At 43.5% G+C, this 15,036-nt stretch overlaps 1 protein-coding gene across 2 annotated transcripts in view; it reads left to right on the top strand.

Moving 5' to 3' along the window:
• Positions 1-15,036, top strand: part of LOC139358617 (dopamine beta-hydroxylase-like) — a 45,182-nt gene that overhangs the window by 5,159 nt on the left and 24,987 nt on the right. For both annotated transcript variants that reach the window (XM_071079845.1, XM_071079844.1), the window contains exons 2-3: positions 12,393-12,559; positions 13,445-13,572. In XM_071079845.1, the coding sequence (XP_070935946.1) occupies positions 13,548-13,572 (25 nt within the window). In that variant the 5' untranslated portion in view covers positions 12,393-12,559; positions 13,445-13,547. The remainder of the gene's footprint in view (positions 1-12,392; positions 12,560-13,444; positions 13,573-15,036) is intronic.

The raw sequence follows: 15,036 nt of genomic DNA on the forward strand, positions 1-15,036 counted from the left end.
CAGATTGAGTCCAGTAAGAGGGAAGATAGGTTTTGCCTTATAAGTAGATTTTGGTAGGAGGTCATACGGTGGATTGTAGTGGGATAATATCCTAGTATATTAGAGAATTTAAATACATGTGATGGTATATTTATTTTAAGTTTGTTGGTTATGAGAGTAAGGTCTAGGGCTACTAGGAAGCCCAGAGCGGTTAGGTACAGGGCTGAGAGTTTCAGGTGGAGGGGCATTGTTGATTGGGCGAGTGAGGTAGGAGAGATGTTACTGGTGATGAGAAATCCTGCTAGCATACTGCCGATTGTGAGGCATTTGATTGGGTTCAATAGGGTGGGGTTATTCTCGTTAATGTTGATTGAGGTTGGGAAGCGAGGTTGTCCTGTTAGGGTTAGGAAGATAGTTTGGGTGCTGTATGTGCTTGTCAGGGATGTGGCAATGAGAGTAATAGATAGGGCTCAGGCGTTGGTATATGACATGTTTGCGGTTTTGATGATAAGGTCTTTGGAGTAGAAGCCTGTGAGGAAAGGTATACCTGTGAGTGCTAGGTTGCCGATGATTAAGGAGGTTGAAGTAAGGGGTATTATTTTAAATAATCCTCCTATTTTTCGAATATCTTATTCGTCGTTTAGGTTATGGATAATAGATCTGGAGCAGATGAATAGTATAGCTTTGAAGAAAGCATGAGTACAGATATGTAGGAATGCTAGATATGGTTGATTGATACCAATAGTAACTATTATGAGGCCCAGTTGACTTGAGGTGGAAAAGGCTACGATTTTTTTAATATCATTCTGTGTTAGGGCGCAGACTGCTGTAAATATGGTGGTGATGGTGCCTAGGCATAGTGTGAGGCTTTGGATTAATGTATTATTTTCTATTAGAGGGTGGAAGCGGATGAGAAGGAACACCCCGGCGACAACTATTGTGCTGGAGTGGAGTAAAGCTGAGACTGGGGTTGGGCATTCTATGGCGGAGGGTAGTCAGGGTTTGTGAAGACCAAATTGAGCTGATTTTCCTGTTGCTGCCAGGAGAAGACCTATCAGTGGGAGAAGACTTGGGTTGGAGTTTAGGACGAATATTTGTTGAAAGTCTCATGAGTTATAATGTAGGGTAAATCATATTATGCTTAGGATAATGCCAGTATCACCGATGCGATTGTATAAGACTGCTTGAATGGCTGCTGTGTTGGCTTCTGTTCAAGCGTGCCATCAGCCGATTAGCAGGAATGATATAATTCCCACGCCTTCCCAACCAATGAAAAGTTGGAAGAGGTTATTGGCGGTGATTAAAATTAGTATAGTGGTGAGAAATGTAAGAAGATATTTAAAGAATTGATTAATATTTGGGTCTGAGCTTATATACCATAGTGAGAATTCTATAATAGACCAAGTAATGAACAATGCTATTGGGATGAATATCATAGAAAAGTGGTCTAATTTAAAGCTTAGTGTTACTTCTAATGTTTGGATTGTTATTCAGTGTCAGTTTGAAATAATTGCTTCTTGATCCAGGAAAATGTATAGGACTGTGGGAAGGAGGCTGATGATAAAAGTATATATTATAGTTGTTTTTACGTAGGGCGGGTATGAGTGCTTTTTATTGGGTTTAATAAAAGTAATAGTAATCGGTAGGATTACAGTGGTTAGGGTTATTATGGTGATGGAGGTATACATGGTTGTTACTTTTACTTGGAGTTGCACCAATGTTTTTGGTTCCTAAGACCAATGGATAGCTGTAATCCTTTAAAAGTTGGGAAAGCCGTATTTATTAAAAACGGAGGCATGGATTAGCAGTCCTTGCCAGGTTTCTCGGTAAATAAGAAGTGGTAGGCCTCTATGATTAGATTCACAATCTAATGTTTTGGTTAAACTATATTTACAAGAGGTAAAGCCTAGAATAATACTGGGGTTAAGGGACAGGAGGATAATAGGGGAGAGGTGCATAAATTTTAGTATGTTTTCTCATGTAAAGGAAGGTTTTGTGTTAGTAATATGATATGTGAGTATTCCTCGTTGTGTTGTGGTAAATATATAGAGGGAATAGAGGGCTGTGATCAGTATGTTAAGTCCTGTAAGTGTAATAGTGACATATGATCAGGAGAATGAGGTTATTATTACAAGGAGTTCCCCTACTAGGTTAATACTAGGGGGTAGGGCAATATTGGTAAGGTTTGCTGTAAATCATCAGAAGGTTATTAGTGGAAGTAGCGTTTGGAGTCCTCAGGAAAGTAGTATGATACGGCCATGGGTTCGCTCATAGTTTGAGTTTGCTAGGCAAAATAGTATGGATGAGGTGAGCCCATGGGCGATTATAAGAACAGTTGTGCCAGTAAAGCTTCAGGGAGTTTGAATGAGGGAGGCTATAATTACCAGGGCTATGTGACTTACTGAGGAGTATGCGATGAGTGATTTTAGGTCTGTTTGTCGAAGACAGGTTGAGCTTGTTATGATTATGCCTCATGAAGATAGTATGAGGAAGGGGTAGGCTATGTATTCTGTTGTGGGACTAAAGATAGAGGTGAGTCGTATTTTGCCACTGCCACCTAGTTTCAGGAGTACTGCGGCGAGGGCTATTGACCCAGCAATGGGAGCTTCAACATGGGCTTTTGGAAGTCATAAGTGTAAGCTGTATAGGGGTATTTTTACTATGAAGGCTATTATGCATGCTAGTCAGGTAAGACTATAGGATCATGTAGTTGTTAGTTTTTGAGCTACAAGCATTAGTAATGTGATGTTTAGTGAGCCTAAATTATTATAAGCATAGATTAGCATAGGTAGGGGGAGAGAGCCGGCTAGTGTATGGAAGAGGAAGTATGTGCCTGCGTTAAGGCGTTCTGCTTGGCTGCCTCATCGGGTGATGATAATTAGGGTAGGAATGAGAGTGGTCTCAAATAGAATATAAAATATGATTAGTTCTGTACCTATAAATGTGAAAATTAAAGAAATTTGTAGGAAGACCATTATAGAGAGGTAAAACTTTTTTCGTGGAGGGGATTCATTGTGTAAGTGGTATTGGCTTGCTGTGATTATAAGAGCTAAGAGTCAGGCGGTTAATATTAGGAGGGGTGTTGTTAGTGGGTCGGAAGATAAATAGGTTGAGTGGTTAAGGAGGTTGTTGCTGGTTTGGTTGAAAAATAACAGAGGGATAGTACTGATGATTAGACTATGCACAGTTAGGTTAATTCAGATTATGTTATTTTTGGAAAATCATGTTGTCGGTAGTAGTATAATTGTGAGGATAACTATTTTTAACATTGAAGTAAATTTAGGTTGTGGATATAGTCTATACCGTATGTGTTGGAGATTGAAATTAGTAGGGCAAGGCCAATCGCTGCTTCGCAAGCAGCAAATACTACTGGGCAATGGGTATAATATTAGCTAGGGAGGAATGTATGTTTGAAGCTGTAAGAGCACTTATAATAAATAGTGATAGCATTATTCCTTCTAGGCATAGTAGGGACAATATTAAGTGTGAACGATAGTTTAGCATGCCTAGGAGTGAGATTATAAATGCTAGTGTGATGCTTATATAGATGAAAGGCATTTGGTCAGTATGACTATCATAATCTAATGAGTCGAAATCATTTGTTTTGTTTAAACTACTTACCAGTTCGGCTCAATCTAGTCCTTTTTGAGTTCATTCGTATGTCAGACTGAGAGTTAGAATAATAATTAGTATAATTGACGATTTAAGCATAGTTGGAAGCTCTGTTGTTTGAAGGGCTCCTGGTAGGGGTAGTAGTAGGGCGATTTCCAGGTCAAATAGTAGAAAAGTAATGGCAACTAAGAAAAATTTGATGGAGAAGGGAATACGGGCAGGGTTTAATGGGTCAAAGCCGCATTCGTAAGGATCGGTTTTTTCTGCATAAGAATTCAGTTGAGGTAGTCAGAATATGATGATTATTAGTAGTAGGGTTAGAAGAGTGTTAGTCATTAGGGTCAATACTAGGTTAATTACTCTTTTTCGAATATTATCGAAACTAGTTGATTGGAAGTCAACTGTACTAGTTATACTAAAAGAATAGGACCCTCATCAGTAGATAGAAACATAGAGGAATAATCAGACGACATCTACAAAATGTTAGTATCAGGCAGCGGCTTCAAAGCCAAAATGGTGGTTTGATGTGAAATGATAGAATAGTTGACGGATAAGGCAAGTAATAAGGAATGTAGATCCAGTGATAACGTGAAGTCCGTGAAAGCCTGTAGCAACAAAGAATGTTGAGCCATAGATACCATCGGAAATAGTAAAGGGTGTTTCAGAGTACTCTGAGATTTGTAGTAGGGTGAAGTAAATGCCTAGTAGGATCATAATGAGTGGAGCTTGAATTATTTGTTTTCGACTACTCTCTATTAGACTATGATGGGCTCAGGTGATTGTAACCCCTGATGCAATAGTACAGAGGTGTTTAAAAGAGGTACTTGTAGTGGATTTAGGGGAGTAATTCCTGTTGGTGGTCAGTGTCCTCCTAGGTGTGGGGTAGGAGCGAGGCTTGAGTGGTAGAATGCTCAGAAGAAATGAGTGAAAAGAATTTGTGAGATGATGAATAGGACCATTCCATAATGAAGACTTTTTTGGACGGGTGTTGTATGGTGGCCTTGGTAAGTACTTTCTCGGATGATGTCACGTCACCATTGGTATATGGTTAATATATTGGTTAGTAGGCCTAGTATTAATAGAGTGGTGGAATGAAAGTGGTATCATATAATTAAGCCAGATGTTATTAGGAGAGCTGAGAGAGCTCCTGTTAGTGGTCAGGGGCTGGGTTTAATTATGTGGTAGGCGTGAGATTGGTGGGTCATTAGGTGTTATCACGTAGATAAAGGCTAACTAATAGTGTGAAAACATAGGCTTGGTTCAGGGCTACTGCGATTTCTAGGATAGTCAGTAGTACTAGGAGTACGGAGATTAGTGAGGTAGCAGGGAGGTTGATGGCTGATAATGCTAGTGCAGCACTTCCTATTAGGTGCATTAGTAAATGGCCACCTGTGATGTTAGCAGTTAAACGTACAGCTAGGGCCACTGGTTGAATAAGTAGGCTAATTGTTTCAATAATTAGTAATATAGGAATAAGGAGTGTGGGTGTACCTTGTGGCAGAAAATGGGCTAGAGAGCTTTTAGTTTTGAAGCGAAGACCTATAACTACTGTTCCTGCTCACAGGGGAATTGCTATAGCTGGATTTATAGATAGTTGGGTGGTGGGTGTAAATGAGTGAGGTAGAAGTCCGAGAAGGTTAGTTATTGTAATAAAAATAATTAAGGACATCAGCATCAAGGATCAGGCTTGTCCTTTGGTATTATGGGTTGTTATTATTTGTTTTAGAGTGAGTTGGATTAGGTTTTGTTGAATAGTAATTAATCGGTTATTAATAAGGCGCTTGGAGGTTGGAAGTAGTAATGTGGGGAGTAGGCTGATGGGTACTGCAGCAGGCTGGCCTAGGATTGTTGGAGCGGTAAATGGAGTAAATAGATTTTCGTTCATTTTAATTGTCAAGGGTTGTTGTAGGTTTGTGTACTGGGGTTTTTTTGTAAGGGGGTTGAATAGTAATTTGTGTTTAGTAGTTTTAATTGTGTAATAAGAAATAGTGTGGGGGGTATAGTTATGATAATAGTAAGTAATGTGGATGTATCTAGTTGGGGCATTTCACTGTAGAGAGGAATGTTTATCTCGATCTTCAACTTAAAAGGTTAATGCTAGAGTAGCTGTATAGTGTATCGGTAAGAATATTTTGTAGAGAGTTGTGGAGTGAGGTGTGTTAGAAGTGGGGGGCGGTCTATAGGGTAAATATGGGTCCTATTTCAAAAATTTTTAGTGGAATTAATTCTGCGACAATAGGTATAAAGCTATGGTTGGCACCGCAGATTTCTGAGCATTGTCCGTAATAGACGCCTGGTCGTATAGCGGTAAATGTAGTTTGATTTAAGCATCCAGGAACTGCATCTGTTTTCAGGCCTAGGGTAGGAATTGTTCATGAGTGTAGAACGTCCTGAGATGTGATTATCATACGGACGGGGGCTTCAATTGGAAGAACTACTCGATTGTCAACTTCTAGAAGTCGAAGGTCTCCTGGGTTTAAGAACAGCGGGGGGAGTATATAAGAGTTAAAGATCAGTCCCCCATAGTCTGTATATTCGTAGGTTCAGTATTATTGGTGTCCAATTGATTTGATAGTAAAAGAAGGGTTGTTGATCTCATCTGTTAAGTATAGAATGCGTAAGGATGGAAGAGCAATTAGGATTAAAATGATTGCGGGTAAGATAGTTCAAATGGTTTCTATTTCTTGAGCGTCTGATATTGGTGTTGGTTAGTTTTGTCGTAAGGGTTGAAGATAGGATGTATAATACTAGGAAGCTAATTAAGGATACGATTATAAAAGTGTGGTCATGAAAAGTGATTAATTCTTCTATGATAGGAGATGTGGCATCTTGTAGGCCTAGTTGAACTGGGTGAGCCATATAAGATATATAGGGTTTAACCTATGACTTAGCTTTGAGAAAGCTATGAAATAGTTTTTCTAATATCTTATTGAAAAAGTTGCAGAGGTTGCAGGGTTGGCTTGAAATCAGTTTTAGGAGGTTCGATTCCTTCCTTTTTCGCATAGTTTAATGTAGGCTGGTTCTCCAAATGTGTGATAGGGTGGAGGTCAACCGTGTAGTCATTCTAAGTTGGTGGAAGGTTGTTCAATTAATAAGACTTTACGCTTTGAGGCAAAGGCTTCTCAGGTTATATAAATTATTAATACTATTGCTACTAGGGAGATGAAGGAGCCTATAAATGATATAATATTTCATGTGGTATAGGCATCGGGGTAGTCAGAATAGCGTCGGGGTATTCCGGATAAGCCAAGGAAATGTTGTGGGAAGAAAGTTAAATTTACACCTACAACTATAATGGTGAAATGAGCTTTAGCATAAGTTTGGTCTAGAGTGTAGCCTGAAAATAAGGGAAATCAATGAATAAAACCTCCTATGATAGCGAATACAGCTCCTATTGACAGGACGTAGTGAAAGTGTGCTACAACGTAGTATGTGTCGTGTAGTACAATATCTAGTGATAAGTTTGCTAGTACGATACCGGTCAAGCCCTCCATAGTAAAAAGAAAGATAAAGCCCAAGGCTCAAAGTATTGCAGGGGATCATTTGATATTGCCTCCGTGAAGTGTGGCAAGTCAGCTAAAGACCTTAATGCCAATGGGGATTGCAATAATTATAGTGGCAGAAGTAAAGAGGGCTCGTGTGTCTACGTCCATACCCGCTGTAAACATATGATGGGCTCATACGATAAAGCCTAAAAACCCAATTGATATTATAGCTCAAACTATACCTATAGCCAAATGGTTCTTTTTTTCCGGAGTAATATGTTACAATATGGGAAATTATCCCAATCCCAGGCAGAATGAGGATATAGACTTCGGGATGGCTGAAGAATCAGAATAAGTGTTGATATAAGATAGGATCCCCTCCTCCAGCAGGATCAAAGAAGGTGGTGTTTAGATTTCGGTCTGTTAGTAGTATAGTAATGCTGGCAGCTAGTACTGGTAGGGAGAGGAGTAGAAGGATGACTGTGATTAATACTGATCAAATAAATAAGGGGGTTTGATATTGAGATATTGCAGGGGGTTTTATATTAATGATAGTGGTAATGAAATTGATAGCTCCTAGAATGGAGGAGATGCCTGCTAGGTGAAGTGAGAAGATAGTTAGATCTACAGAAGCTCCTGGGTGGGAGAAATTTCCTGCTAAAGGAGGATAAACTGTTCAGCCTGTTCCAGCACCGGCTTCCACTATGGCAGATGCCAGTAATAGTAGAAAGGAGGGGAAGAAGTCAGAAACTTATATTATTTAGGCGAGGGAATGCTATGTCAGGGGCACCAATCATTAGAAGTACTAATCAATTTCTGAAGCCTCCAATTATGATGGGTATGACTATAAAGAAGATTATGACGAATGCATGGGCTGTAACAATAACATTATAGATATGGTCCTTGCCTAGTAGGTTGCCTGGTTGACCTAATTCAGCTCGAATAAGAAGGCTTAGAGCTGTGCCTATGATTCCAGCTCATGTGCCGAACAGTAGGTAAAGAGTTCCAATATCTTTATGGTTTGTTGAGAATAACGGTAGACGAGCATAGGTGGGAAAAAGGAAGGGGAGGCGGGTCAAATGGCTGAGTAAGCATTAGGCTGTAAACCTAAAGACAGAGATTAAGTCCTCTTTTTACCAGCCCCGAGGTGATTTTCATGTTGAATTGCAAATTCAAAGGAGCAGCTAATTTCTGCTGGGGCTTCTCCTGCCTTTTTTCCCCTGCAGCGGGAGAAGTAGATTAAAGCCAGTTGGTTAGGGTATTTAGCTGTTAACTAAAATTTTGTGGGTTTGAGTCCCATTAATCTAGTAAGGGCTTAGCTTAATTAAAGTAATTGATTTGCATTCAGTTGATGCAGAGCAGAATCTGCAGTCTTTATGTGTCTCAGAAATTAAGCATGGTTTGACTTACTAAGGGCTTTGAAGGCCCTTGGTCTTACTTAACCTAAATTTCTAGAAGATGGCTAAGGTCAGTGGGGAAATTGGTAAGAGGAGGGTGGTGAGGATAATGAGTGAGGGGATGAGAAGTGTGGGTTTTGTGCTTTCGAATTGTCACTTTATTTTTGTATTGTTGGATGTAGGAAGTAGTGTTATGGAAGTGGTGTAGATTAGGTGTATGTAAAAGTATAGGTTGAGTAGGGTTATGATAATTATAATGGTGGGAATGGTGAAGTTATTGTTTTTTGTGAGTTCTTGGATGGTAATTCATTTGTGCAGGAAGCCGGTTAGTGGGGGTAAGCCTCCTATAGATAGGAGAGCAGATGATATTAATGGTATTAATCAGGTTAGTTTGTTTCAAGCGTGAGATAGTATGAGAGTTGTGGTGTTTGAGTTTAGGTTGAGAGCTAGGAATCTAGTGGTTGTTATAATAATGTATATAGCTAGGTAATAGATTGTGACATTTGGGTTGTAAATTAGTGTTATTATTATTCAGCCCATGTGAGTAATTGAAGAGTGTGCTATAATTTTGCGTACTTCTGTTTGGTTAAGGCCCCCTCAACTGCCAACTATAATAGATAGAGTTGAGAGGGTTAGGAGAATGCTTGCATTAGTTGAGGGGTATATTTGATATATAATTGAGATGGGGGCTAGTTTTTGTCATGTGAGGAGGAGTAGGCCGGAAATTAAGGATGTCCCTTGAGTGACTTCTGGGACTCAGAAGTGGAAAGGAACTATCCCTAGTTTTATGACTAGGGCTGTTGTTATAATTAAAGATGAAAGTTGGTTGATGTTGCTTGTTATGGTCCAGCATCCAGAGAGCAGGTTGTTGGAGATGACTGCTATTATGAGAATTATAGATGCGGTGGCTTGTATTAGGAAATATTTAGTAGCGGCTTCTGTAGAACGGGGGCTTGTCTTTTTGATTAGGATTGGGGTGAAGGCTAGTATATTTATTTCTAAGCCTGCTCAGGCGAGGAATCAGTGTGAGCTTAGTGACGTAATGAGAGTACCTGTGATTATGGTGGAGTAAATAATAAGTTGAGCTAGTGGATTAATTAGTACAGGAAGGGTATAACCAACATTTTCGGGGTGTGGGCCCGATAGCTTATTTAGCTGACCTTACTTTAGGATGGAGTCTGGTGGGTAGCACGGAGAAATTTGGGTTCTCAGGGGTAGGTTCGATACCTATAATCCTAGAAATAAGAGGGTTAGGGCCTCTGTCATTTACTCTATCAAAGTAACTCTTTTGTCAGACATATTTCCAGGTCTGAGGGGGGATGTTGGAGATTGCAATAGGTGTTGAGATATGTCATATGAGAAGGGCTAGTGTGAGTAGGAGGAAGTTTTTTCATAGTAAGTGTATGAGTTGATCATAACGGAATCGGGGGTATGCTGTTCGGATTCATAAAAATAAAGAGGTTAGGAAAAGTGTTTTGGTGGGAAAGCATGTCGTAAATAGTTCTGGGGAGTGAATAGAGTACAATGTGCCTAGGAAGATTGTGGTTGTTAGAGCATTTATTATAATAATATTTATGTATTCAGCCATAAAGAACAGAGCGAATGGACCTGCGGCATATTCAATGTTAAAGCCCGAGACTAGTTCTGATTCGCCTTCTGTGAGGCCAAAGGGAGCTCGGTTTGTTTCAGCTAATGTGGAAGTGAATCATATTGTAGTCAGGGGTCATAATGGTAGGAGGAGTCAGAGATACTCTTGTGTTGTGATAAGTATATGAAGATTAAATGAGCTGCTTATCAATAAGATTGACAAGAGAATAATAGCGAGAGTAACTTCATATGAAATTGTTTGGGTGACAGCTCGTAGTGCTCTGATTAGTGCATAGTTTGAGTTTGATGCTCATCCTGATCATAAAATAGAGTAGACGGTTAGGCTAGATGTAGCTAGGATAAATAAAAGTCCCAGGTTAAAGTTAATTAGTGGGTGGGGTATAGGGAGAGGAGTTCATAGGAGAAGAGCAATGGAAAAGGCCAAGGCTGGTGCAGTAATATAGAGAATGGTAGTAGATGTTGAAGGTTTTAAGGGCTCCTTGGCGAATAATTTTATTGCGTCAGCAAAGGGTTGTAGTAATCCATAAGGGCCAGCAATATTTGGCCCTTTGCGTAATTGTATATAGCCTAATAATTTTCGTTCAATAAGCGTGAGAAATGCCATAGCAGCTAGTACAGATATAACAAGGAGTAGAAGGTTTGTTGTTGATACGGTGTTAAGAAGAGGAGTTGAACCTCTGATTGTAAAGTTTTAAATTTTATGCAATTGCCGGGCTCTGCCATCTTAACAAACCCTGTTTTTGGGTTGAGTGGGTGTTATTTTGTTAGATTGAGATTAGGTCATCTATGGAATGAGGGCACTTTATGAAGTGGGCCTTATTTCTCTTGTCCTTTTGTACAGGGAGAAATATAGAATAGATAGAAACTGACCTGGATTGCTCCGGTCTGAACTCAGATCACGTAGGACTTTAATCGTTGAACAAACGAACCCTTGATAGCTGCTGCACCATTAGGATGTCCTCATCCAACATTGAGGTCGTAAACCCTATTGTCGATATGGACTCTGGAATGGGATTGCGCTGTTATCCCTAGGGTAACTTGTTCCGTTGGTCAAGTTATTGGATCAATTATAGGTGTTAGTCCGTTTTGGCTTGTGTAGCCTTAGCATAGGTTGTTCGGAGGTTTAGTTATGCTCCGAGTTCACCCCAACCAAAATTTTTAATGCAGGTGTAGTGGTATATGGGTCGGTAGATTTATGTAGTTTTAATTGCATTAATAAATTAAAGCTCCATAGGGTCTGCTCGTCTTATTGTTTCATGCCCACCTCTTCACGGGCAGGTCAATTTCACTGGTTGAAAGTAAGAAATAGTTGAACCCTCGTGGTGCCATTCATGCGAGTCCCCATTTAAGGAACAAGTGATTATGCTACCTTTGCACGGTCAGGGTACCGCGGCCGTTAAACATGTGTCACTGGGCAGGCAGTGCCTCTAATACTGGTAATGCTAGAGGTGATGTTTTTGGTAAACAGGTGGGGTTGAGTTTGCTGAGTTCCTTTTACTTTATTTTAACCTTTCCTTAAGGCATGCCTGTGTCGGGTTAACAGTATGGGAAGTACTGGCTTGTTTGTATTTATTAGTACTGGGCTGTTAAGTATCGGTGAAGTTTTTCAGTCTGATTTAGGCTTATGCGGTGGAGAAAATGTTCATGTTACTTATATTTCTGATGGCTTCAATCTCATTACTTGTTACCAATCTGTTCTGGTCTTGCACGTTTTTACTGTTCAACCTAAGCAGGTTGTATGCGTCTAGAAATTTGTCAATTTCTACTAGGCTTTCCAATTTGTTGGCGTATGATAGCCAGTTATGATCCTTTGAATTTCTGAAGTATCAGTTGTAATGTCTTCTTTTTTTATCTGTTGATTTTGTTTGAATCTTGTGTTTTTTCTTGGCCTGGTTAAAAGTTTGTCAATTTTGTTTAGCTTTCCAGAAAACCAACTTTTTGTTTAATCTTTTGTACTTTTTTATTTAAATTTTATTTCTGCTGTGATCTTATTTTCTTATTTTCTTCTTTTGGGTTTAGTTTGTCCTTACTAGTTCTTTAAGATATATTGTTTATTTGAAGTTTTTCTTTTGTTTGGATGGTAGGCACTTCTAGCTATAAATCTCTGCCTTTGTACTGCTTTCTGTGTAACGTAAGTTTTGCTGTATTGTGTTTTCATTACCATTTGTTTCATAAAATTTTTCAATTTCTGTCTTAGTATCTTCATTGACCCACTAGTCATTCATTCAGGAGTGTATTGTTTAACTTCCATGTGATTGTATGGTTTTCAAAATTACTCTTCTTACTGATACCTAGTTTTATTCCTTTGTAGTCAAAGAAGATGGCCATGGAGACAGCAGCGTGGTTGGAGTGGTAGGAGCCGGCCATCAGCGAGAGCTGCTCCGGGCCTGGCTGCTGAGTGCTAGAGCCTGCGGCTCAGTGGCTTCCTTCACTGTGGTTGGTGGTGGCGGTGACAGAGACTGCAGCATGACCAGAGTGGTAGGGCAGGGGCTATCGGGGCTGCACTTTTCGCAGTGTGGGGTGGGTTGGGGGCACTATCCAGGGTGTCATTGCCTGCATTGGGGGTACTAGTTGGCAGCACTGTAGAGGGCTGCCTACAGTACAGGGGGTGGGTTATAGGCACTTTCTGGGGCCACAATGCCTATGGAGGAGGACAGGTAAACGCACTGTCGGGTATACGCTAGTGGCGGCGTTGGGGGGTGGAGGTGGGGTGCGCTATTGAGGGCAGGACTGGCCGTGAAGCGGGGTAGAGTTCGGTGCTATCAGGGGCTGCACTGCTGGCAGCAGTCAGCAGAGTTGGCAGCAACAGTGTGGCATCCAAGGAAGGAGCGGTTCTGCTCTCCCTGGATGCCGCACTCCAGAGGGCCACCTACTCTTGCTCATACTGGAGCACGGCAGGCGCACAGTGTTTCCGTGGGAATCCTGAGCGTGGCAGAGCCCCCACACCCACCGTGGCTCCTGGGCCCATGCACTCTGGGTCTGTGCCTTAGAGGCTGCCAGGAGCCCCGGGTATGGAGTAGCAGACACCATGGGGGACAGGGCCCTGTGCGTGGAGACATCCAGAACAGGAATTGGCAACTGGGTGTGGAGGGCTGGGCTGGGTCTGAATTTTTCTGCTGCTCCTGTTCCCCGAGGATTGCAGCCCCAGTGGGCCCAGTGGTTCCTGTGGAGTGGGGAGCTGGGTGCTGTGGTGTCTCCAGCACCCACTCCAGGCCCCAGTTCCTGGCCAGCTTGGGCCAAAAGGAGAGGATGAACTTTGGAGGGTGGGTGCGAGTGCCTTTGCTGAAACTGGCCCCTGCCACCCAGTCCCTGGCATGAAAAGTTGAGGCTCTTAATAATACCACCCCTCGCATCTTCCTCTAGGCTTTTCTGGCTTTGCCTGCCCAGCTGCTCTGTGCCAGGAGGAGGAGGAGACACCTGGAGCCTGTGACACCACGGCTTGCCTCGCTGATGGTGGGTGGCAGCGATGGAGACTGCAGCGTGCTGGAACGGTAGGAGAGTGACCACGCTAGGAGGTCAGGCGGCTACAGCCAGGGTTGGGGGTCAGGCTTACAAGAATGGCCGGGCTGCGGCAGTGGCCAGGTGGTAGAAGCCTTGTAGGGTGGGCTGTTGCATAGGCAATGGGCCTGGCTTTGCGCTGCCACTGCCGTGGACCTGGCCCTGTAATGCCCTGCCTTGCCTTGGCCCTGCCCTACTGTTACATGGACTGTCTTGGCCCTGCCTCTTGTCCTGACCCTGGTCCTGTCATGGCACTGGCCCTGCTAGTGGTCATGGTCCTGCTCCTGTTCTGGCCTTGACCTGGCCTTGGAGGTGTCCTGGCCCAGATTTGTTCTGGCCCTGCCTTGGCCCATCCCTGCCCTGGCCCCACCATGGCCCTGCCTGTTGTGCCCTCTCCTGGCACTGACTTTGCCCTGTCATGGCACAGTGGTGCCATTGACCTGCCTTGCACTGCCCTGGTTGTGCCCTGGCCCTGGCTGGCCCTGGCCTCTCCCTGGACCTGCTCTGACCCTGCCTTGGCCTTTGCCCTGTCCTCACTATGGCCTGGCCCTGGCCTTGTTCTGGCTTAGCCCGGGCCCTAGCCCTAGCCCTGGTCCTACCGTATCCCTGGCCTTGCCCTTATCCAGACCCTGCCCCTGCCTCTGCCCTGGCCCTGGCCTGGAACCTGGTCCTGTCAAGGACTTGGCCCGACTCTGCCATGGCCCTGGCCCTGCTCTGCCTTGGTCCTGGCCCTGACCCAGACCCTTTCCTGGCTGTGCCCTGGCCATGGCCTTTCGAAACCTGGCCCTGAGTTGGCAGTGGTCTGCCCCTGGTCTTGCCACCACCCTACCCTGCCATGCACTGGATGTGTCATCAGCCTGCCCTGGCCCTACCTTGTCCCTCACCCTAGTCTTCGCAAGGCCCTCCTCTGGACCTGGCCCTAGCCCCGACTTGGCCCTGACCCTGGCCCTGGCCTTTGTCCTTCATAGCCCTGGCCCTGAAGTGGACTTGGAGGTGTCCTGGCCCTGGAGTGACCTGGCTCTGCCTTGGCCTGTCCTTGCCCTGCCCCTACCATCACCTTGCCCTGTTCTGCCCTCTCCTGGTACTGACCCGGCTGTGGCATTGCCCTGCCCTACCGTGCCTTGGCTATGCCCTGGCTCGATTCCGGCCCTGGCCCCGCCCTGTGCATGCCATGACACTACCTCAGCCTTGGCACTAGCCTGGTCCTTACTGGCATCAGCCCTGCTCTTTCTATGGACTGCCTTTTGTCGTGTCCTGTGCTGGCCATTCCATGCCCTGCCCTGCCCTGACTCAGCCCTGGCCTTGGCATTGCCCTTGGTCCTGCCATATTTCTTGCCCTGTCCCTATCCTGGCCTTGGCCCTGACCCTTACCTTGCTCTGGCCCTGCCCTTGCCCTTACGCAGCCCCTGCCCTGTCATGGACCTGCCCTGGACCTGTCCTGGCTCTGGCCCTGCCCT

The sequence above is a fragment of the Macaca nemestrina genome, chromosome 15 (assembly GCF_043159975.1).
Source record: "Macaca nemestrina isolate mMacNem1 chromosome 15, mMacNem.hap1, whole genome shotgun sequence".
Lineage (NCBI taxonomy): Eukaryota > Metazoa > Chordata > Mammalia > Primates > Cercopithecidae > Macaca > Macaca nemestrina.